Source organism: Eulemur rufifrons, chromosome 7 (genome assembly GCF_041146395.1).
Source record: "Eulemur rufifrons isolate Redbay chromosome 7, OSU_ERuf_1, whole genome shotgun sequence".
Lineage (NCBI taxonomy): Eukaryota > Metazoa > Chordata > Mammalia > Primates > Lemuridae > Eulemur > Eulemur rufifrons.
The window spans coordinates 279541588-279566324 of NC_090989.1; the positions used below are offsets into that span (position 1 = coordinate 279541588).

General features: G+C 53.0%; 1 protein-coding gene across 1 annotated transcript; it reads left to right on the forward strand.

Moving 5' to 3' along the window:
- Nucleotides 1–4101: 4101 nt before the first annotated feature.
- URM1 (ubiquitin related modifier 1) lies at nt 4102–22437 on the forward strand. Its single transcript, XM_069474721.1, has 5 exons — nt 4102–4136; nt 8950–9020; nt 18032–18113; nt 19617–19665; nt 20158–22437. The coding sequence occupies exons 1-5, from the start codon at nt 4102–4104 to the stop codon at nt 20224–20226; spliced, it is 306 nt and encodes a 101-aa protein (XP_069330822.1). The 3' UTR covers nt 20227–22437.
- Nucleotides 22438–24737: the final 2300 nt, after the last annotated feature.

The following is a 24737-nucleotide window of genomic DNA, read 5'->3' on the forward strand; positions in this document are numbered from 1 at the left end:
TAAATCCTCTTAACAGGCCGGGCGCGGTGGCTCACGCCTGTAATCCTAGCACTCTGGGAGGCCGAGGCGGGCGGATTGTTTGAGCTCAGGAGTTCGAGACCAGCCTAAGCAAGAGCGAGACCCCATCTCTACTAAAATTAGAAAGAAATTATATGGACAGCTAAAATATATATATAGAAAAATTAGCCGGGCATGGTGGCGCATGCCTGTAGTCCCAGCTACTTGGGAGGCTGAAGCAGAAGGATTGCTTGAGCCCAGGAGTTTGAGGTTGCTGTGAGCTAGGCTGACCCCACGGCACTCTAGCCTGGGCAACAGAGTGAGACTCTGTTAAAAAAAAAAAAAAAAATCTCTTAACAAAGCAGGTACAATTTTTCTTGCCATTCCACAGATGAGGAATCTGAGGCTCAGAGAGGCAAAGTCTCTCCAAAGACCACAGAGCCTGTGAAAGGCAGGGCTGGGAGGAAAGTCCCCTTTCTCAGTCTCAGTGTTCCCCTCTGCAGCCTGTCCGCTCTGTCTGGGGAGGCTGGAAGAGGCCAGCCTTGAGCATCCCCGGAGGTCCAGCTGCTCTCGGGACAGGCAAGTGGCTGCCCAGGCCAGTGCGAGGCATATCACTTTCAATTCCTGGGAAGGAGGTTAAATAGCTCTGAGGGGCCCGTTGAGGCTACGGTGGCAAGGGAGGGGGGACCGAGTGACTTTCAAAGGGGCCTGAATGCGCGGCCAGCCCCTCCCTACGAGGAGGGGGCCCTGCTTCCTCCCCACCTAATGATATTCTGGGCTCAGCCCTTGTCTTTGGCAGCAGTTTAACCCGAGCCAGAGCGGATTTCTTTCTCACTGATCTCAGCTTGACACCCAATTAGCACAAGAATGGGAGGAGGAAGCCTGCGAGAGGCGCCTCCCAGCCTCCCAGGGCGCGCGAGGGGAGTGGGCGGGAAGACAAAGGGCAGCAGGCAGGGGGGCACCCGCGCCCTCGCCTACCCCTTGGACCCCGCCTTTGTCTCCCTACGAGCTTCAGAGGGGATGGAGGCTTACACCTGGGCTGGCTGGCCAGTTGGAGGGACAGGGGATAGGGCCCAAACCCCTGTTCGTGGACCTGAGGGAAGGCATTTGGGTGAGACTACCCAAGGGGCGGCAGTGAGGGTCAGCGAGTAGGGGCAGGGATCCTGAGGCACAAAAACTTGGGGTTGAGGCCTGACTGAGGTCATTCTGAGTCTCAGTTTTCTCATCTGGAAAAGGGATAATGAATAGTTGCTGTGAGGAGTCAATTAGGTAATGCATGTGAAGCACCTGGCAGGTGCAAAGTGGGTGTTCAATAAATAACTCTTTGAACAAATACAATACGTTTTTTGGTTTTGTGTTTTTGGAGAGAATCTCGCTCTTAGAGTGCAGTGGCGTATCTTACCTCACTGCAACCTCAAACTCCTGGGCTCAAGCGATCCTCCTGTCTCCTGCCCCAGCCTCTTGAGTTGCTGGGACTACAGGAGGGCACCACCACGCCCCCGGCTAATTTTTCTATTTTTAGTAGAGACAGGGTCTCGCTCTTAGCTCGGAAAAACAATATGTTAAGCTAATACTGTATTACTAACCCAGGGCCTGAGTGGGGTAGGCTTGGGGTCAGGAGAAGGAAGGGTGTTAGAATGAGAGCTGGGCATCCACAAAATGGGCTACTTACCCAGAAGTGAGCTCCCTGTCTCTGGGGCTATGCCGGAAGTTGGAGGATCACCTGCCTGTTGAGATTGCAGAAGGGAGGGAATGCCTCTGGCCTCCTAAATGCCCTCTCCCTCCCTTGGCCTTCCAGGTCCCTTTGGACTTGTGCTTCCAGGTGACCTCATCCTGGAAGCCTTCTCTGAGCCCAGGGCTGGGTTAGAGACAGAGTCTCACTCTGTTGCCCAGGCTAGAGTGCCCTGGCGTCAGCCTAGCTCACAGCAACCTCAAACTCCTGGGCTCAAGCAATCCTTCTGCCTCAGCCTCCCAAGTAGCTGGGACTACAGACATGCGCCACCATGCCCGGCTAATTTTTTCTATAGAATTTTAAGTTGTCCAGCTAATTTCTTTCTAGTTTTAGTAGAGACTGGGTCTTGTTCTTGCTCAGGCTGGTCTTGAACTCTTGACCTTGAGCAGTCTCGGCCTCCCAGAGTGCTAGGATTACAGACGTGAGCCACCACACCCGGCCAACAACACTCCCAGTATCTTAGAATATTTTTGCTGAAAAGACCTGAAAAGATCATTTGGTCCCAAACCCTCTTTACAGATTGGGGAAACTGAGTTTCATAGAGAGGAAGTGACCTACCCACCTGGCATGGTAAATGTGGGGCCTCTCCATTAACCATAGGATTCCTCTGTGCTTTTTGAGGACCAAGGCAATGTCTCATTTGTTCTCATTTTACTAGTGCCCTGGAACAGGGCCTGGTACATTGAAGGGGCTCAGAGCTGTCCATGGAGTTGAACTGTACAATGAAGCCAAGGCCAGAGAGAGGGAGGTGGGAGGCAGGCAAGCCAGAGAAGACGTGGGTACAGGTGAGGTGATAAACTGGGGGTAGGGGGTTGTCTAGAAGAATCTGGGGTTCAAAATTAGGCTAGAATGGAGACTAACCCAAATTTGGTGACTGGATGTGAGAGGAGGGAGAAAATTAAGAATAATGTCCAAGGTTTCTTGCTTGTGTGTTTTGGTGGGTGGTAGTGGTATTCTTGAGATGGGGAACACAGAGAAGGCCTGTTTTAGGGAAAGAGGCACTGTGTCAGAACTTATTTAGTTCCCACTACAATGCTATGGGGTTGCCATTTTACAGATGAGGAAACTGAGGCACGAAGATGTTAAGGGACTTGCCCAAAGACACAACTAGAAGTGACAGGACCTGGACAAAAGCTGGCAGTTGAACTCCTAGCTCTCAACCATTACATCGTTCTGTCCTTAACCAGTAGACTGTGCCACCATTCTCTACTAATGCTTAGTTCAGTTTTGGAAATGCTGTTTAGATATCCATGGGGCATCCACTTCACTCCATTTCTGTCCTGGGTTTTTGCAACACACTCCAGTGGTCTCCTTGTCTCCTTCCTTGTTCCTCTCCAAAGTATTCTACACACTGCAGCCAGAAAAGACATTTTAAAGCACAGTCTAACAATGCCACCCTCTTCCACAGCCTCCTAGAGACTGAAATACTTACCTGGCTTACAGGGCATAGTTTGCCCCTCCCTTCCTTTCTACCTTCATCTCCTACCAGGTTCCCTGTTCCCCAACTTCCAACTTCCTCTCTTTGTGTTCTAGCATGTTCTCACCCAGAGCCTTTGTGACTTCTATTCTCTTCATTGGAAAGCTCCCAGGGCCTTCTCTCCCCTCACATCCACCTAGTTAACTCCACTTAGGCTTTAGAGCTCAGCAAGTCCCATCTAGTCAGTTTTCCTTTCAAAGTTCCTGTAACTTTTTTCAGTTTGGTGAAGGAAGGTGCGGAGGAAAAAAAAAAAAAACTTCCAGTTTAAACTTTTACATTTGTTCGTATGGGCATGTTTTTTTTTTTTTTTTACAGTTAGTCTGCCCACTAGACTGTGAGTGCCCTAAGGCAGGAACCCTGCCCGTCCCCTTTACCACTGCACCCACAGCTCCGACCAATATGCCTGGCACACGGCGGTGCTTTGCACAGCTGTGATGCATGACATACAAATCGACATCGAAAGGGGCGGCTGGAAGCAAGTCAATAGCTCAGGACAGAGATTTCTGGGTCGGAAATAAAGATTTGGAAGTCATTGGTAATTCAAACCAGACGAGTGGATGGGCTTCCCCAAGCAGTGTGCTGATTGAAAAGAGATTTGAAACTAACGCAAGATAAACAGTAATTTGACTCGCAGTCACGTCGCAAAGATGCTGGGGGGCTCTTTTCCGCCTAGCGTCATCTACAGGACGCTTCCCACCCTGGGTGTCTGGGCCCGGGCTGCGAAAAGCAGAGGGAGACCTACTTACAAGCTGTCACAGCGCCCGTAACCTTCCCTCCTCCGCCCCCTTGATCCCCTGGGCACCGCCTCTTCCGTCCGCCGCGCCGGGCGGTGACCGGAAATGGCCAGGCGCGCCGGAAGTTGAGGGGTGTTTCCTGCGAGCTCGGCTTCCTCAACATGGCAGCGCCCTTGTCAGTGGAGGTGGAATTCGGGTGAGTTGCAGAGCTGGGGCGCCGTGGGGATGGATTGAAGTCGTCGGGCCCGGAACTCCCCTCCCTCTGCCTTGGGGCCTAACACGGCCCAATTGTCGAGGTTCCCGATGTCTGCCGTGAACTGCGCCACCTGCCTCGGAGAGTCTGAGAGGCTCAGTCTCTTTTGGCGAAGAGGCCGTATGTCCGGAAATAGAGGCGCACACTTGGTTGAGGAGGCGCGCTGTGGGTACTCCTTGGTGCCTGACGCCCTGCAGGACTCAACGAGCGTGACGGTTAGCAGGCAGCCTCCCTGTTTTCTTTACCAATCCCGTTTCGGACCAATCCCATCTGTCTGGCATCTGAGCTCCTAGAATCTAGAAGGACTACCCTTCATCCCCTGATTTCTGCCTTCAGACAGCAATTTCTGCTTACACTGTTCTTGGGGTTTTGTTTCTCATGGGATGCGTGGCCAGGACGGGACGACTTTCTTTCGCTTCCCCAAGACTTGGGTATGTTAAACAGACCTGAGCCTCCTTCAGGACAGTCAGTAAACTTGCCGAGTGCCTTCTGCACATCTTGAGTCGGGTGGAGAATCTGAGTCTGGTGGGATAAATAAGAAATCACAGTGAGGGAGACTCACACTGACAGTATAGTATGCATAAATGAAAAATGAGGGAATTGGGGCACACAACAATAACTGAAGAAACAGACCAAGGAGGAAGTCTACTCAAGACACTATCTTGTCCCTCCTACAAACAGGAGATTTGTCATAGTTTCAAAGCTGACAGAAACTGCGGAGCTTAGAGAGAAGGCAAGGAAACAGGCCCTAAAAGATGGGTGGGATAATTTCCAGAATCACTTGGAAAAGCTGGGATTAGAGGTGAGTAAGAGGGTGTGTGTGTGTGTGTGTGTGAAGATAAAGAAGCCAAGGTCTGTGTGAAAGGAAAAGTCTGGGATAGGAATCTAAAACCCCTGCCCAAATGCCTTTCCTCCCACTGGATTCCCCCAGTTTCTTTCATGTTTTTCCTTCATTGGGTAGTTCATTCACCAGTCATTTATTGAGTGCCTACCATGTGCCAGGCAGTGAGCCAGACACTGAGGATACAAAGATAAATAGAACTCTGTCCATGCCCTACAGTGTTCAGCATTTCTGTCCCTTAGAAAGGGGACAGACTCGTGACTGTTAAGTGCATCTTAATTGATATTGTCTGGCCACTTGGATCCAGTTAGAACTTTATTGGGTCTGACCGCCTAACTATTTTGCCTCTTTGACCCTTGGCCCAGCTGTATTCCCCAAAGCTGGGAGTTCTAGGATCCCTGCTGCTTTGACAGACCTCAGCAGAGCTGGAAAGGGAGAAGCTCCAGACTGCTAGTGTTAGAATTTATCTACAGCCAACTTGCTTTTCATTCTCACTGAATCAGTCATGGTATTTGCTCATCAGAAATGTCTTCTGTCTGCCAAGTGCTATGCTGGCAACAGTGGGGAAGACATATGAAGAAGATGTGGCCCTTGCCCTCCAGACCTTACATATCAGTGTAGTTTTCCCTTTCTGGTCTGACATCACTAGTCTCACCCTCTCTTACCTCCAAGAGCAATAGTGAGTTCTGGAAAGGCAGGACAGCATTCCTCCACCCACCTACCCACCTCCTACCACTTCCACCCACACCACAGTGTCCTGTGAGAATTGCAGCTTTTCAAGAAGAAAGAATGCCAAAGATGATGCCAAACCTAGGTCCTTTCTCCCTTTGTCCTTGTCTCAATGCATGTTTTTGCCCCCAACCTTTCTATCATTTCCTATGTCTCTTAGCAAACATGCTTTGCCCTTCACTCTGATCCTGAGCAGATTTGCAAAGATGCTGCCATGCCCATCAATTTCTCCCTTCTATCCCTGACTGGCCCCATTCCCACTCTGGTCCTGCAAGAGTCTAGGTTAGGATTTGGCCTCTTCCCCTTGAGGGCAGATGTCATCTTGGCCCCACCAGCTCTCCTTCTTCTTCTTCTTCTTCTTCTTTTTTTTTGTAGACAGGGTCTTTCTCTGTTGCCCAGGCCAGAATGCAGTGTTGTAATCACAGCTTACTGCAACCTCAAACTCCTGGCTCAAGCAGTCCTCCTGCCTCAGCTTCCCAGTGGCTGGGATTACAGGTTGTGCCACCTTGCCTGGCTAAGTTTTTTTTGAGACAGAGTCTCACTCTGTTGCTGGGCTAAAGTGCTGTGGCATCAGCTTAGCTCACAGCAACCTCAAACTCTGGGGCGTAAGTGATCCTTCTGCCTCAGCCTCCCGAGTAGCTGGGACTATAGGCATGTGCCACCATGCCCGGCTAATTTTTTCTATATATTTTTTAGTTGTCCAGCTAATTTTCTTTCTATTTTTAGTAGAGATGGGGTCTCGCTCCTGCTCAGGCTGGTCTCGAACTCCTGAGCTCAAACGATCCTCCCACCTCGGCCTCCCAGAGTGCTAGGATTACAGGTGTGAGCCACCACGCCCGGCCCTGGCTAAGTTTTTTTTAATTTTTTGTAGAAATGGGGTCTCGCTATTGCTCAAGCTGGTCTGTCCTGAGCTCAAATAATCTTCCTGCGTCTGCCTCCCAAAGTGCTAGGATTACAGACATGAGCCACCATGCCCAACCCCCACCAGATCTTCTGTAGACCCTCTAGAAGGCCGCCTGCATCTCTCCCTCTTGTCAGTAATCAGTTCTGCCATCCTTTGTCTTACCTCCTGAACTGTCCTTAGAAGAAGAGCATTTTCTCAGGTCACACAGGGTTCAAAGTATGTAGTACAGATGTGTTTTGTGTTCCTGTGGTCGATGTTGTAAAGGCCCAGATGTGAGCTTCCCTGTGTTCCATACTTTTTCTTCCTTCCTGAGTTGGGGAGCAGGTATAGGCAAAGGTGGGGGGAATGCCATTAAGGTCGGAGAAGTGGTAGAAATGGACATTTTTTATTCATTCAGCAAATATTTGTTTAGTGCCTGCTGTATGGCAGGCCCTATTTTAGGCAAAGCTTGCAGTCCAGCAGGTGGAGGGGAAATAAATAAACCATATACGTGTGTGTGTGTGTGTGTGTGTGTATATCTCACAAAAAGATAAACTAGAAAAAGTGAAGGTAATTTTGGGAATGTCTGTACCTGTTACTGGTATCAACAAACACATCCACCAAGAATTGGAGGGTAGGAGGAAGATAGAGGTATCTTAGTTGAGTTTGACTAGCAAATCCTATCAGACGTCCAGACATAAGAGGGCCTATCCTTGAGTATCTCTGGGGCCAGAACAGGCCCCTTGTCTGCCTCCCTGAATCACTCCAGACACTGGGCATACACCTTCCCCCACTCCAGATGTGCTGACAAGAGAAATGCCAACCCCTCCCTTGAGGACCAGAGAATTCAGCAATGACGGGTCACTCTCTGAGCCAGACTGGTTCTCCCTTCATCCGCTTGTAAAGGAAAAAACAGCCTCAGCCTCTGAGCCTGGCACCACCAGGTTGGCCACTCTTGGTTGTTTGCCTGAGTCCCATTGCCTCCGGTTCCCATCCCTCTTCTCTGACCCCCAACTTCTGAGCCCCTTGCCTACCACCCTCCCCCATCCCAGCTGCTGCATGTGCCAACCCCCACCCTGGAGAAAACGAAGCTCTTGGAAGGGGATAAATGGAGGCTCTGTGTGGGCTTGCAGCTGAAATGGCCGTGTGCACGGCCACAGATGGGCCTCCTCTCCCCCTCCACGTTTCTGCATCAACAAAGCGTGACCTTGTTTGGATGACAGTCGCCCCATGTTTCCCCCATGACAATGCTTGCCTTGCCTTTGCCTCTCAGTGGGCTGCCTCAGGACATCTCTGTTTCCTGAAATTGGGAAAGGGTGGTAGGGTGGAAGACATCGTGTCCATCAAAAGTCTGTTAAGACCTTTTCAGTTAAGACCAATAAAGTCTGAGATGGAATCAGGAGACCCAGAGGGAGAAGCGGGTGGGGCACTGAAAGAGCCCTGGGGCCCACCTCAGAAGCTAGACTTGGCTCCAAGCATCTCTGCTGTCCCTTCCCTTAGCCAGGTGCTGGGACACAGAAATGAATCAAACTCTGCTCTCAAGGGGCTTTCTAACCTTTGGGGAATCGAGTTTGTTTCTGCCAAGGCTACTGGTGCTGAGCAGGAACCAGTTAGATTCAAATTCTAGTTCAGCTGCTGCCTATTTGACCTTGGACAAGTCATTTAACCTCTCTAGGCTTTAGTCGGCTTCTCCATCAAATGAAGTTAATGTCTGCCTCCTTCCCTCCTTCCTTGGGATACCATGAGGATGAAATGATGAGGTGATGTGGGCAGTTCTTAGTTGATGCCAGGCCCAGTGGACTTTCTCAGCCTCCAGCACTATGAAGTGCCCACTAGGACAACAGCTTGTGGCACAGGCAGGGGCATTTCAAACTCTCACCTGGTCAGAGGAAATCTCTAGATGCACCAGGTTGCCATAGTGCCTCACAGTGGCCTCTCAACATTTTTGCAGATGGAAAGACTGAGGCTTAAGAAGATTTTGTCAAGTGCCCATGGTCTCTCTGTTGGGGAGAGGTGGGGCCCGTGTCTACACCTGTGTGCCAAGCTGCCTCTCTAGAAGGCAGAGTAAAATCGAGAGCCTGCAAATTTGGGTACGTGATTACTAGTAAAAATTATTTACATCCTACTTTACCACATTAGGAAATCACAACAATGGGTCACTGGTATCCAGAGTGTTCCTAAACCTTGTTCTCTTCATCTCTTGGGCTTCCACTATCAGCCCATCCTCAGTTTTCAGTTTCAGCTACCTCCTCCTGTTTGCAGGAGCTCACCTGGCTGTCTTTTTCTCTGGCCCTCCTTTGCAGAGGCGGTGCGGAGCTCCTGTTTGATGGTGTAAAGAAACATCAAGTCACCTTACCTGAACAGGAGGAGCCCTGTGAGTATTAGTCATTGGTCAGGAGCTGAATCACTCAGCTCCATTCAAGTGGTCGTAGGTAGGATTGCCCTGGTCAGTGGAGAAGAAGGAAGAGATCATCACAGTACTCTTCCCACATCTTTTCTGGGGTCAGCTGGCTTCGTAAGGGAGGTGTGTAGCTTAGTCCCTTTGTGGAGGTTCTATGTTCATATAGGCTTAAATTTGAATTCCCTCCTTAGAACCTTAGGCCAGTGACCTCACCTTTCTGAGCTTTAGTGTTCTTATCTGTGAAGTGGGGATGGTAATCCCTATCTCTGAGGATTGTAAAAGTTATACCATTTGTCCTCTTTTTTTTTTTTTTTTTTTTTTTTTTTGAGGCAGAATCTCAGAATCTTGCTCTGTGTACTAGCTAGAGTGCAGTGGCATTATCATAGCTCACTGCAACCTCCAACTTCTGGGCTCAAGTGATTTTCTTGCCTCAGCCTCCCGAGTAGCTGGGACTACAGGCATGCACCACCATGTCTGGCTAAGTTTTCTATTTTTAGTAGAGACAGGGTCCCTCTTGCTCAGAGCTGGTCTTGAGCTCTTGACCTCAAGCAGTCTTCCCACCTTGGCCTCCCAAACCGCTAGGATTACAGGCGTGAGCCACTGCGCCTAGCCCCATTTGTCTTTATTATTAAAATATGGCAGCAGAGAGAGGTGCTCATGAAAATGTAATCATGTGGATGGGCTCAACGTTATCAGAAGAAGATTTAGATTAGAAGAAAAATATCGAGCCAAAAAGGTCAGAAGAGGGAGGTTGACTAAGGGAGATTGTGGGTTATTTTTCATTTGTTCATTCAAATACTTGTTGATCTTTCTTGAACGAATAATACACTGAGCCCCTCCTGTGTGGCAAGCCACGTACCAGTCATTTGGGAGATGGACACGAACAAGAGCAAGTCCCTGCCTTCAAATTGGGAAGTTTCAAAGAGTTGACCTGTAGAGCTCTGGCTGGGTAACTATCAGTAAAGCCTAGAGGCAGCGGGCTGGACATGGCAACTATTGAGATCTTTTGCAACCCTAGCAGTGGACCCTAGCAGTGCTCAGGGATGGGATTCCTGTCTCCACCTATAGCTGAGATATTCTGGGAGAAGAGGGCATCGATCATAGGAGGCGGCAGGGGAATGAGATTCCTGGAGATGGGAAGGAGAAAATGGTAAAGTGAGGTTTGATAGGATTCTTCTGGAACTGGATGTACATCTACCAGAAATCAAACAATTATTATTACCCAAATTCACTGACTACCACACACCTCTGGTGGGGGACCAATGGCAAAGGGCGATTTTGTCTGCCACACTTAGAGGCTAGGGGTCACTTACTGAAGAGCAGGGCACCACCCACCTTGAACTGGGGGTAGATATGTGTCTGGGGTTAAATGTCAGGATTGTAGGATTGTGTGTTCCTGGTGAAGGAAGACCCAGGGGTAATAAAGGGGACTGTTTCTTAGTTTGACATATGGCCATGCAGCGTTGGGAGGGAACAAGGGTTTCTCATAAGGATTCTCCCAAAGGTTGAGTCTTGAAGACCTTGCCTGGAAGTGTATTAAAATATCACAAGTTACAATTTATTTCCTCTGGAGTTTGCCTCGAATGAAAGCCCACAAATTTTTGTAATTCCAGCCGTGTTTCACTCATTCATTGACTGAGTAGTCAGCAAGTGCCAGGTATGGTAGGTAGAAAGGACTTTATTCTTCCATGTAGTTGGCAGATACTTTTGAGTGCCCCCTTTGTGCCGTCACTGTGCTAGTTGCTGGATGTTCAGTGGTGAGTAAAACAGATGTGGTTCTTGCCCTGATAGAAGTAGCAGTGTAATGGAAGGGGAGCCAGGCAATAAATGAGTAAACAATAAATGTACAACTATATAATTACAGGCCGGGCGCGGTGGCTCACGCCTGTAATCCTAGCACTCTGGGAGGCCGAGGTGGGCGGATCGTTTGAGCTCAGGAGTTCAAGACCAGCCTGAGCAAGAGCAAGACCCCACCTCTACTAAAAATAGAAAGAAATTATATGGACAGCTAAAAATATATATAGAAAAAATTAGCCGGGCATGGTGGCACATGCCTGTAGTCCCAGCTACTCGGGAGGCTGAGACAGGAGGATCGCTTGAGCTCAGGAGTTTGAGGTTGCTGTGAGCTAGGCTGACGCCACGGCACTCACTCTAGCCTGGGCAACAGAGTGAGACTCTGTCTCAAAAAAAAAAAAAAAAACAACTATATAATTACAAATTGTAGTAATTGGCATAAGGAGAACAAAAGGGTTCTCTGAGTGGGACTAACAAGTGATTAAAGAAAGTTTCTTTAAGGAGGTGACATTAAGGCTAGGTCTCGAAGGATGAAGACAATCCAGCCTAATAAATGGCAGAGGGAGAGCAGAGGTGCCTGGGGAACCATTCCAAGCAGAGGGGACAGCACTTTTGAAGGCCCCAAGGGGTAAGAGGCCTTGGGGTGGGCAAGGACCTGAAGGAAGCCCAGTAACTGTCAAGCACAGGCTGATGTGGAGCAGTAGGCAAAGCCCCGAATGGTTGTGCACATCATTGTTACAAATTCCTACTAGGTAGCTACCATTATTATTTTCATTTTAAAAGGTGGATTCCAAAACTCAGAGATGTCAGGGGCCTCACCCCAAGTCATACAGTTATTGATTTATTTATTTTCAGAGGGTCTCATTTTGTAGCCCAGGCTGGAATGCAGTGGTGTCATCATAGCTCACTGCAGCCTCAAAGGGATCCTCCCGCCTCAGCCTCCTGAGTAGCTGGGACTGCATACAAGTGCCGCCATGCCCAGCCACAGTTATTTAAGTGGCAGAGCTGGGATTCAGAACCAGATATCAGGATCTCCAGAGTCCTGGCACTGTGCCACTACCTATCACTATTTATCCCAGTTGGCTCCCTGAGTCGCCCTAACATCTCACACCTGTAATGTATTTTCCAGTTTTTATGCTTTTGTCCATTCGCTTGCATCTTCAATAGCTACTTATTTCAATTTTCATAGTGAGCCCAATAAATATTACTATCAAGGCAACCAAACCGGAGGGAGGGAGGGACATGAGACCTGCCCAGAGTTACCCAAGTAGGGAGGCTGGACTGGAATTCAGGGTTTTGATCCTTCATCCTCTTACCACTGCTTAGGGGGCAGGTGGAATGAAAGGAGGTTGGGGGCAGGTTGGCCCTTGGCTCATCTTTGGGCTGTGGATCTCTTCTCCTGGTTCCCACGTTCATCCTGCCCAGAGGCATAGGTCACACTGCAGCCACAGAGCTAGTTGGCAGCTGTCAGCCTCATCCTGGCACATGTGAGCCCAATGGGAGGGCAGGGGCCTGGTGCTGCTAGGAGAGTCTTACTTCCCCCGCCCCCCAGCCCAGGCCCAGATCTGTCATCTGGCAGCCTTCCCAGCCCAGGGGCTGCCACTTGGCCAAGGATGTCTTGGAGACTCCAGCAGACATAACAGCAGCCGTAAGATTATGGATTGTGACAAGTCTTACAAACAAGGGGACCCGTGGGTCCTGGGCCAGGAGAGATCTTCCAGCCCAGCCAACTTGGGAGAAGAGGATGGGTAAGGCCAAGGAGGGTGAAGCTGCGAGAGTGGATCCCTGGCAGTGTGCAGCTGCAAGTTGGTCGTTGGTCTGGGCATCTTTTTCCCATCTGTAAAATGGGAGGTTGGGCTAACTTTATTGAGCTGGTTGTCTGTTTGACATCTATAGTTTGGAAAAGTTGCCTCAGGATCCAAGTATGTACAGTTCTGTGAAGCAGAGTGTGCAGACCCAGAAAGAAGTTGAGTGTGTGTTTAGGGTGCTGTTGTCAAAGCCATCTCCATGAAACAGGCCATCTCCTTGGTTGGCAAGGGTTGGTAGGGTGGGCACCTACCAGCTCTGGGCATTGTGGCTGCTGGGAGCCAGCCTCTGTGACTCAGGATCCCTTCAACTCCAGGCCCCCAGCTGGGCCCCTGGAGGAGACAAGGCTGCCTCACCTTTCCCTGCCCCTCTCCTCTGCCCTGCCACTGGGCCCCCTCCGCCTGCCTGCTCTGTTCGCATTAAAGGGTGGCTGGTGAGGGAGGGCAGGAGCTGCAGGAGCTCCTGGGCGCTTTAAACTGCTTAGCATGCATTTCACAGCCTCTCTGGGGCCAGCTGTTCCTTTCTCTGCTCTCTGGGCCTGTTTGCTGATCCCCTCTCCACCTCCCTCCCCACCCCTTCCCAGTCCCTGTGCAAAATTGCTTTTGAAAAGATCCACTTTCTGCTTAATTAAACAATGAGGAGCGTCCCCTCACACATCTGTAAACCTCCTTCTGAGGCCAGTTTAGCCCACAAACTGCTCCATTCTTACCCCCATTCACTTGTAAATAGCCCCTCTGATGTTCCCTCCACCCCTTCTCCTCCTTTACCCACCCCAGACCAGCTCTTTCTTCTCCGTTTTCTACTGAGGCCTGGGGTTGGGCTCCCAGAAGAGCCATCTTGGAACCTGGTGGACTCAGTGGGGATAGGCGCAGTTTAACCTGTAGAAGAGAAGACTTAAGGGATCAGTCTTTACCAAATCTGAAGGGCCCTCTCGAGAAAAAGGGGACATGTTTGTTGGCATGGTCCCTGTAGACCAACCAGGCCCAGTGGGTGGGAGTGACAGAAAGATAGATTTCTGCTTGGGGAAAAAAGAGCTCTTAACAGTCAGAGCTGCTGCACAGAGGAGCTGGCCTCCTGTCCCTGGAGGTTCATAGAGAGGATGGATGAGGGTCTTTTACAGCCAGGAGTCAGTATCAGATAGGACTTTGAGGTTGTTCCCTTTCAGCCCCAAGAGGTTTGGGGTTGACACCCTTGGGGTGGTCAGTGTCACCCAGACAAGGACAAATCCCTTGGGTGAGAGATTCTGGTGGGAGCTTTTGCTGGTGCTCTCTACAATGGGCATGCCATGCTACCCCTTTGGCAGTAGGCTTTGGGAGAAGGTTCGGGCAGCCCAGAAGTCACTGGGGTCATACAGCTCAGAGCACCCGTGTGCTGAGTGTGTCCCGTGTGTGACTGTGCTGGGCCTGCTGTTGGCATTGTGCCTTCATCCTCCAGCAGCTCCTTGCAGTTTGCATTATTATCCCCTTTCGTCAGAGGATGACAGCAAGACTTAAAGACATGAATAACTCATCTAGCACTGTGGTCCCCAGCCCCTGGGCCTGTTAGGAAATGGGCAGCGCATCACTGCCTGAACTCTGCACCACACCCTCCCACCCCACAGTCCGCGAAAAATTGTCTTCCATGAAACCACTTCCTGGTGCCAAAAAAGTTGGGGACCACTAAATTCTAGCACACAGCCCAGGTCCCCTAGCCCCAGCATCAGAGTTCTTAAGCACTATACCACAGACCAGCAGCGCCCATCACTTACTCTTCCCCAGATGGGCAGGCCAGGTCCCAAGGCTTCGTGCACTGGAAACCTCCTATTCAGGTGCCCTGCTCCGTCCTATGGTGCTGTGTGCCCATGGTGTCTGGCCTCCAGCATCTACAGCCTTGGAATGTCATTCCTTCCACCTGAGTTGTACTGGGAACATTGGCCAACCCCTGACATCCTGTGGGTCTGAACATCTAAAATAGAAAGAGGGTCAGTGCCTGGGACCCCTTCACTGCTCTCACAATCCCCCCATTCCCTTTCTTGCTTCCAATGGGAAGGTACTGGATCTCACAGAAGACACCAGCCAGTCCCAGCACTGTCTGATTAATGGTTGACTGTACCCCACGCTCCAAAGCAGGGGTACCAGGCCACAGGGCAGAGCATATGGAAACCCAGGACATCAGAGAATGTGAAGGTTCTTCCTCTACATCCTGAAATGCTTACAGCCTGCCATGCCAGGCACCATGCCGAGAGCTTTGTACAGATCATCTTATTTGATCCCCACAACAACCCTAGTTTTACCATCCCTGTTTTACAAGAAAAGGAAGAATTCCTTACCCAAGATCATAGAGCTAGGAAGTGATGGGATCAAACTCAAAACCAGGCCCATCTGACCCCAAAGCCCATGCTCTTAACCTGTTCCTCCTCCCTGCCTCCCTCCACAGTTGTCCATGTGTTCAAACATCTCGGGGTTCAGCACACTGTGTCAGGCCCTCAGACCCCACTTCTAGTAATGGTAATGCTGATGCCATACACTTGAGCCGCATCGTGATTCAGTGTGGAGGCAGAGAAACATGGTAGCACAGGCCTGGGCAGTGTGGGCTTGGCTCCCGGAAGCACACGCTCAGTAAATACCACTGGAATTCACGAGCTGGGAGAGGCCTCTTCCAGAGCAGGCCCTTTCTCAAGGCCTGCTCTGATCCTGTCTCGTGCCTAGTTTCTTGCCATCTCTGTTCTGCTACCTTGAACCTGCCAATTCCCTCATGCCTCAGGCCTTCCCATATGTTCTTCCTTCTGCCCAGAATGCTCCCCAGCCCACCCCACTCATCCTTCCTGCCTGAGCTTCAGTGTTTAACTCTCTCGGCAAGGACTCTCCTGATCCCAGATGAAGGAGGTAGCATTTACCACAACTAATTAAGCGCCGTCTGTCTCCCCTACTGGCCTCTAGCTCCATGAGGGTAGGCTCTGTGTTCGTCTTGCTTAGCACCATCTCCCTAGCACCTGCACATAGTAGCTGCTCAATAAATATTTATCTCCTCACTGATTGTATGGGATCAATCCCAGGAGGGAGCCCACCCTCAGCAGACTGAGAAGGTGAAAGTGAGATTCCCCAGCCCCCATCTATCCCAGAGCCATCCTCAAGCCACCAGCCCCTGACTCTGCTTAACCCTTCCTCCTCCCCTGGGCGCCTTTGGAAGCCGACCATCTGGCTTGGAGGCTATTTGCATATTGTCTGGGCCTCAACAAGCCTAGCAAGATGTCCCTGGGGGTGTGTTTCAGGCCAGGCCAATGTGGCCCTTGCATCCTGTGAAGGGAGCTGTGAGTTCCACCTCTCCCCACCCCCAAATCGAGGCATGGGGGAACAATACGGGTGGTGATGCAGTAGCCTCACCATGGTAACAGGCTATCAAAAATGTGAGCAGGCCTGGGTGGGGGGCGGGTAAAGGAGGGAGGGAGTGACCTCAGCAAATAGGAGCATCGTGATAAATGAGCCAGCACCAGGCAGCAGACTCATCCCCCAGCCATCCCTCTGGGACTCCATGATGGTGCCATCACTTGGATGACCCCAACATGACCACTGGCCCTCCCCCACCCCCAAGCCTATCCAGAGTGGAACAGAAGCGCCTTCCTTTTGGAGGGAGCCTGAGCTGTTCCCTAATTGAGCCCCGGTTCTGTACAGGCCAGCGCTGTGGAGGTGCGCCTGGTGGTCTTTAGGCCAGGCACTGCCCCGTCCCTCTCGCTGTCTCTGCACACATAGGCACACCCCCGCCCGCCAGGGCTGGCTGATGGATGTGTCAGACCCCAGCGGCTCTATCGAGCGGCCACAAGATGTATGGGCTGGCGGCCCACCAGACAGTGCCAAGATGGAGGCCAAGGAGAGTCAGAGCCAAGGGGAAGCTCTGAAACCCAGGCCTCAGGGAGGAACCCAGCCAGGAGTCCAAATGGACTACAGCTAGTGGAGGCAGCACTCTCCCTATCCCCTGCCTGCTCCAGGGACCATGAAGACCCCGATTTGCTATGTGTAAAAGGAGAAATTAAAATGGAAAGGCAGCAGTCTAGTCCATGGACTGCCCTTGGCCCTGTGCTCTGCTGATGTACAATCCAGGCAGGTTGGCAACAGAGTAAAGTGGACCAGTTCATCCGGGGTGCAGGCCTGACAGATCGCAGCCTTCTTGCCTCCCGGGAGGGTGGCATGCGAGCTAGTGAGAATGCCTTAACACCCTGCCCAAGGCTGGGGCTGTGTGTGTGCCATGCTGCAGTGCCCAGACTGGGGGCAGAGCTGTACCTTCCTGTGCCCAAGCAGCCTTTCCCTGCCTGCACTCCAGGACTCTGGACTCCAGGCAGAAAAAGCAAGGCACTGCCTGGGCCTGCTCCAGCTTAGCTGCCGAGCTTTGTCTCAGGTGTGGGTCCAGGACAGCAGACCCCTCTAAGACACGGATTCAGGATTGGGGGTGTTTAACCCCAGCTCCCCTACTGGCTTCGCAGAGACTGGTTGTCACCCTAGGACCTTTATCCTCAAGTCATCTCAGGAGAGAGGAGGAACTGCAGCAGCCTTAGGAGAATGGTCTCTTTGAGGAGTATATGGTTGAGAGCCATAGGTTTCAAAGAGTTTATAGAGCCTGGTACTGCTGCCCCTAGGAAGAGCGAGGTAACCCTGGGGACAGGTGGCTCTGAGCCTCCACATGATGTGCAAAGAAACTGGTGGCTTTCTCAGAACCACAGGGAGGCAGATCTCAGTGTTAACTGAGCAGGAGAGGCCCTTTGGACCTGGAACCTCTTGGCTCTTCAAGGTGGCCGCCCCCGGCCTGGAGGGCTTTTGAAGGAGGGAGTAGTGGAGCAGAGATTGTCAGCAGCCCGGCTGGTGAAGGATCCTTCTCTCCCTCTGCCAGAGGAAATTAACTGATGTTATCGGCTCAGCAATTGTTTTTCTCCTTTCACAAAGGGAAATATATGCAGACCCCTCCAAGAGCAAAGCTGAATCCTCCCCATCTGGGACTGTCTGGAGAGATAAAGGTGGAGCTCTTCAGGGCCCTCTCAGAAGTCTAACCATGGCATTTTCAGACTAGCTTCCAGGATTTGTGGGGAGGGGGGGTCTGTCCTCCAACTCTTTAGATGTGACAGTTCCTGCTGCTGTCTGCCCTGAGTCCCCCTACTATAGGTAAACACGATTACCTTTTCTTCAAGACTTCAGCAGTGCCAGATTTAGCTTTTTCTGAAGATCTGTCTGGTAGGTCACTGGCCTCTCCTAACCCATTTCCTCACCTCAGGAATCCACAGGTTCATAGGCCATCACAGCCTGGTCTAAAAGAAGCCCTCTGAGCCCCATGTTCATTTCCTTCTGGGCCAAGCAAGGATCTGAGGGCCAGGAATCAATTGGATTTGACAATAGCTTTTTCTGTGCATTTCTCTCCAGGGGACATCCGGAACCTCCTTGTTTGGATCAAGAAGAATTTGCTAAAAGAGCGACCAGAGTTGTTCATCCAGGGAGACAGCGTGTGAGTCCCGTTCCTCCCTTCCCTGAGGAGGGTGGAGGGAGGGGCGGATGTCTGAGCCCCCCACCCTAGGTGGTGGGCTAGCCTTCAGCCCTAGCCTTCTCTGAGTCCTGTTCTCCCCTTCCTCCTCCCTGGTTCCTCTGAGGCAAGAGCTTTGGTCCAGCTGTGTCTGAGGTCTGTTTTCAGTTTTCTTGTTACTAAAACTGGACTGTTTGGGATTTTTTAAAATCCCAGGTGAAAGGAGCCTGGTGAATTTCTCAGAAAACTTGGATTCTGCCATAAACTTGGTGTGGAACCTTTGGCTAGTTATATCACTTCTCCAGGCCTCAGTTACTCTCTCCATGCAGAAAATACTGAGAAAAAGATGTTGCCAAAGGTTCCTTTCATCCCTCGACTGTCTAGGACTGTGCCATCCCACAGAACTTGCTGCAATGATGGAAATGTTTTGTATCTGCGCTGTCCAATATAGTAGCCACTAGTCACATGGGGATATTGAGCCCTTGAAATGTGGCTAGTATGACTGAGGAGCTAAACGTTCCATTTTATTTCATTATAATTTAAATAACCACATGTGGCTAGTAGGTACACAGGTCTAAGATTCCAGGGAGTCACTGACTTCGTGCATACACACACGCACTCACATCCAAATCATCTATACCTGTCCCGGGCCCAACCCAGCGTCCTAGCAAGGGACCAGATTTCATATGCAAAGAAGTCACCTCTAAAACAAGGCCAGCCCCCCATGTCAAAGAGGTGGGCAGCGCAGTTGTGAGGCTCATTCATCTGCCTCGAAGCCTAGGACAGTCACCAGCAGGCTCTGGGAGCTAGGGCTCCCATCCAACCCCTGGTTAAGGTCATGGTTCCAGCGGTCCTGGAGGCCACCCCCAAGGCCAGCAGTGCTCCTTGGGTCACTGCCAGCAGGAGCCAGTCTAAGCTGCCTGTCCAAATGTCCCATGCCTGTGCCAGGCAGGATTGCTGTTGAGCATTCAGGTGCTTGGTGCCACTGGCAGCCATCCCTGATTCAGAAGAGCCAAGATGGCCTCCTCTCCAGGATGGGCATTCCCAGGGCCAAGGAAAGTAAGGTTAGACCCCTAGGAAAGTGTGCTTCTCCTAATAGTTACCATGACAGTGCGGCAAGCACCTCACACACATCAGCTCGTCTCAATCTCACGCCAACCTTGTGGAGCAGGTGCTATCATTGTACCCCATTTTCAGATGAGGAAACTGATGCTCAGAAAAACAAATGACTTCCCTGAGGTCTGGGTGGTGGTGCTGGCTGGCATTTGCAGCCATTTTCCATCTGGTCCCAAAGACCATGACTATATTCCTTTACTGTCAGACTGTGGCCTCCCCTTCTTGGGAGCTCATTAGCCAGACCCCAGGAGGAAAGACTCCCCAGTACACTCCCCTGTAGCCCAAAGCCTTGTGGCCTCTCTACCTCTCTACCCCTGCTGCAACCACCTCCTGCCTTTCACTCCCTGCTACTCACCACCATCTTTCCCACAGGCGGCCAGGAATTCTGGTGCTGATTAACGATGCCGACTGGGAGCTGCTGGTCAGTACCTCGGGAACGTCCCTCCCCCAGCCCCTGCCCTGCCTGCTTCAGTGGGGCCTCTCCTTAGGCCCATATAGGGTGGCCAGATAATCCTCTGCCCTACTCCAGCCCCACACTGAAGCTTCCCTAGTGGGGAGGGGATGGGCAGCTGGGAAGCAGGCACTGTCCTCCATCCTGGAGATTTGCAAGTCATTTACAGCAGCGGTCCCCAACCTTTTTGGCACTAAGGACCAGTTTCATGGAAGACAATGTTTCCATGGACCCAGGGGGCTGGGGAATGCGGCGAGCTCTGCAGCCCAATCCCTAACGTGGACCAATACTGGTCTGTGGCCCGGAGGTTGGGGATTGCAGGTGTATAGGATACCCTTTTTTTGGTAGAGTCTGTCTCTCTCTCCCAGAGTAGCCAGCCCTCCCCACTTGCCCTCCAAACACCTGGGACAAAACTGGGAAGGTGCCCCTGAGCGTCTCCTGCTCCTCTCTCTCCTGCACCAGGGTGAGCTGGACTACCAGCTGCAGGACAAGGACAGCGTCCTCTTCATCTCCACACTGCACGGCGGCTGAGGGTCCCTCTCTGGGCCCGCGCACCCTTGGTGGGGAGATCAGAACAATCAGATGTCCCCTTGGGCCCTGCTTCAAGATCTTCCCGGCCCCCTTGGCTGCTTTCTTCTCTGCTCTGTCCCCCAAGCTCCCTCCAGGCAGGGAAAAGAGGCCAGGTGCTAAAAATGAGCCTTTCTCAGGCACGTGAACAGGGGTGGGCAGGCAGGCGCCAGAGCCCAGCACTCCCTCTCCCAGCAGCTGAGGTGGGGGAGGGTGCCTCTGGTTTGTCAGAGTGGAAGGGGGCTCTGCAGCCAGGTGACCCAGCTGCCTTCCACTCCTTGTGTCTCAATCTCAACACGGAGTGACCCTGACACCACTCCAGCCCCTGGGCCACAGTGTCTTCCTGGGGAAGATGAATGGACCTGAATAGCTGATGGAGGCCCCTCCCTCTCAAAGATTGGAGGAGTCTGCACCTCAGTTTCCCCATCTGAACAGCTGAGGACTCTGCCTGTCCCCCACTGATATCATTATGGAATCCCAGCTGGGGTCCCCTATTCAGTGCTGAACACCTCCCCTCCCCAGCAGCTGCTCTTCCAGCCACACCCCTCCTCCTGCTCCCCTTACCCTCAGCCCTTGACCCTGGCTGGCCTCCTCCCTGCCACAGGCCTCCAGATGGGCTCCTGAGACCCTCCCTGCAGCTCATTCTGCTGGGAGTGGGGAGGGAGAGGGAGTAGGCTAAACCTTGGACTGGCACATAGAGGCTTGGGGGGAACAGTGTGCCTCAGTTTCCTCCTCTACAACAACTGAATATCTGTAGTATCTGAAAACTGGGGAGATACTTAAGGGCAGGAACGTAGACTTTCTCTCTCTTCCTACCCCGTGCAGGAAGCAGGATGGGGGCAGGCAGCACCTGGTAGACAGAGTGGTTTGCCCCTCCCCCCTCCACCCCTTCTGGAAGTCTTGGGGCCTCAGTGCCTGCAACAGCTGGCCTTGGGCAAATAAAAGACAAGGTTGTTTGCTAGCCTTGCTTGGAGCTTCATCCTTAGAAATGAGTGGTACCCCATATCCCCCCAGCCGTGGTCTCTGGTACGACCTCTCCATCCTCAGCCTAGACCTCTCAGAGCTGCCCTTCACCCAAAAGGGGGTGGGGGTTAAACTCAGACTGTCTTGAGAGGGGGTAGTCCAAGAGAGCCATCTGGGACGGGCTGGCAGAGCCAGTCTGTGCTGACCAGTCTGGGTCCCAGGGTGCATCCCCATCCGTCTGTCCAAGGCCAGGCTTTGTCCCACCAGCTGCAGCCAGCAGCCTCAGAACCCAAATGGGGGTGGCATAGATAAGGCTGTTGAGTCCCTCTTTCCTTCCCATGACCTGGAGAAAAGAGCTTTGTTGGCTAGAGGGAGACCTCAAAAAAGAATTAGGGTGTTAACATCATCCTGCCCAAAATGTTGCTTTTCTATTAGATGTCAATAGTTTACGGTGGAATATCTCATCCTATGGAGATGAAATTGCCAAACAGTTGTCCCAGCAATGTGACAGGTGATACCCCGGCTGGTGGGGCTTCTCTCCAGCACTGCTGCATGTGGAAGCCCTCTGGGCTTGTGTGTAGATGAGAGTGGCCATGTTGAGGTTATGGGTAGGAGCTGGTGGTCTGGGTACAAATTAAGGCCAGTGTTGGGGTCTGAGTGTTGTCCAGAAAGGCTGTATGACAACCCTCACCAGGTGCTAAGGTCAAGGTCTCCATGTTAGGGAACAGAGCAAGAGACTTGAAACCGCCCCCTACAGCTTTACTTTTAGAGCATCAGCCTGTCCAAATTCTTGTAACCTGGAGGTCCCTCCCTGCTTTCAGCCCCCTGAGCTGCAGGAGTAACCTGCAGTCCCACCTGGGATTTCCAGGTCCTGGAAACTGGGTGCGAGGATTCTTTTCCCTGCCTGCCACGGATGGGAGGGGGTGATAGGTGTGGGATATCCCTTCCCCCACCACACCCCAGTTAATGCTGAGTAGAGCAGTAGGATGTGCTGGGAAACCCTGGTTCTCTGCTCACCGGGGATGCCAGTGCCACGGTTGAAACTGGCCAGGGGCCAAGGCGCTCCAGACAATTTTGGGTCATTTTTTTAGCCTCTAAGCTGGAAAGGGTCAGGGACAGGTGACCCGGGCTCAGCCCCAACAACTCCCAACCGTCCCCCTCCCAAGCAACTCCTGACCTCTGCTATTGAGGAAATAAACGAATAAAACCCCACTATCTCCGAAGATTTTTCTTTAATGAAAAGGATTCGTTTGTCCAAGTTCTATTTCCACAGCCCGATTGCCCGGTTGGAGCGCATCATTCCCGACGCTTCGCCCACTCCGGCAGCGGCTGGAGGAGGCTCAGCCCATCGGTCCGTCCAGAGGGGCTTGCGGGAGGGGTTGGTTTGTTTGGGATTTAGGGGTTGGTTTAGGATTATTGTTTTGGGAATATTTGTCGGGGATAGGTTAGAACAAATTCGAAACGAGTTAGCGAGCGCATTCTGCCGGCCTCTTCTTTCACCCCCGACTTCCTGCGGCTCGGGCTGAGGGCGGGCTCCCCGGACCACATTCGATCCCCGCCGCTGCGTGCCAGCTTCGTTCCGGCCGAAATTTGAAAGGGAGAGAAACGACGCGATCGACTGGAGGACCCCGCCAGCCGGGACCGGTCACCCGCAGAGGAGGAGAAGGAAGGATGAGGATGGCGGCGCTGGTGGCAGGGACCGGCGTTCCTCCTTTGCGCGCCCGGCCGGGGCCGCTATCTTCGCGCTGGGGCCAGCCAGCCGCCGCCCCGAGGGGTCTCGCCCGCGCTGAGCTCCGTCCCTGCGGCCCCCGCCCCAGTTGCGCACGGAGCTCAGCCACAGATGTCCAGCCACAATTCTCGGTTGGCCGCAGACTCGTACAAGAATTGCGTTTGGACAATCAGTGGCGAAGCCCCTGAGTTCAGGGCCCCTGTCTCCTGCGGGGTTCCGCTTCGCTCCTTAAAAGCGCCAGACCAGGAGATCTCCGGAGCGGCGCGTCGCTCTACCTCGCAGACGCTGAGCAGTCGCGGCCCATCCCGCGGTAAGGTGGACGAGCAGGCACACGGATCCCGACCCTGCTGGGGGATCCCCATCGCCCCTGGCGTGTTTCCTTCGATTGCGGCCCCAGGTCCCTAGAGTAGCCCGAGTTGGGTCTCTGCGCGGCTTCAGGTCGGGGGGAATCTCCTCTGTCATGCCCCGGGAACCCCGACTCCCCTCTCCCCGCCCCCAGCCTGGGCTCGCCAGGAATCCGGAAAGCAGGAGCCCGAGGCTAGGTTGCGTTTCCCAGCCCGGGTCCGGGTTGCTGGATTCGTGGGTCCCCCGCCCCCGCCCTGCCCCGCGCACGCACCGGCTCGGGCGCTCTCCGCTTTCCCGTGGCTGAGTCGCGGCCGGGGCGCCGGTGGTAGCAGTGGCGGCGGTGGCCCGGGCGGCGGGGAGCGCTGGAATGCGCCGCCGGGTCACCTGCAGCGCCCGGGGACCCGGACTGGGAGCCGGCGGGCTGGCGAGGCGCAGGGCTGAACCCGAGCGGGCGCCTCTGGCGGCTCGGGGCCGGGGCGGGCTTTTAGTGGGCCGCTCCAACAATACGGGCCTGGCGCGGAGAAAGGGGCTCGGCTGCAATTGGTACTGGATTTGAATAACGCCACGGGGCCATCAATGGTCATTGTGTCGGCGGGTAATGAATCTCCGCTGTCTCTCGGGCTGGCCAGGCAGCTGCAACCTGCGCTCAGGCAGCTCTTAAAGACATAGCGTGCCCCTCCCCGGGGGCCGGCTCCCCCTCTGCACCGGCCGGACCCCTCGCCCTCCCACCCCCCTCGGCCCTCAACTCCCGATGCCCCGCCTGCTCCCTCGGCCTGACCCCTTTGCCCATCACCCCCTCCTTCCTCCTGGGCCAGGCACCAGCATCTCGGCCCTGCACTCCCGTGGACCTGACTCAGGCCCCTGGCCTTGGCTGAGCTCCCCAAGAGTGCCCAGCGGACCCCAGAGTCTCTTAAGGCCCAACCCCTGTCTCCCAGCTGCATCTATACCTAAAGCCTCTGGAGCCCTCCTTCCTTGAGCTCCTGCCCTGGAGCTTCTAGCTGGAGGGTGAGGGGGAACAGTCTGGAGCTCAGAGGGTCACCCCTTTAGGAGGCCACACCAAAGGAGAAGGGAGAAGCAGGTGGTGTCCCAAGCCCCAGGCTGAGGATGCCATCTCCAGAGACCACACCTCACTAGGGATCTGGAGAGTGCCCCCTCCCCCCACCAAGGACAAGGGCTTGATTCCCAGGCTCCAGCCGGCTCCTGGCTCCTGGATACCTCTGCTGTAGCAGCAGGGGTGGGGGCTGGGGGAGCAGGTGGGTGTGAGAGGGGCGTGGAATCTATGAATGCTTGTCTTGTCATTGTCTCTTCCATTGGACACTCCACCCGTCCAGGAGAGCTGGGGCTCTGTCGAAGGTCTGATGCACTGCCCACCCCCACCCCTGGCCCGGTCTGCCACAGAGAAGGTTCTCAGTCTACTGGGTGAATACATCCCCAGTTT

Bases quoted from the DNA above. Each gene is read 5' to 3' on its own strand.
- URM1 (XM_069474721.1), top strand. From the start codon at position 4,102: ATGGCAGCGCCCTTGTCAGTGGAGGTGGAATTCGG. The intron at 4,137-8,949 runs GTGAGTTGCAGA...CCTCCTTTGCAG, and splicing joins TCAGTGGAGGTGGAATTCGG to AGGCGGTGCGGAGCTCCTGT. The intron at 19,666-20,157 runs GTCAGTACCTCG...CTCCTGCACCAG, and splicing joins ATGCCGACTGGGAGCTGCTG to GGTGAGCTGGACTACCAGCT.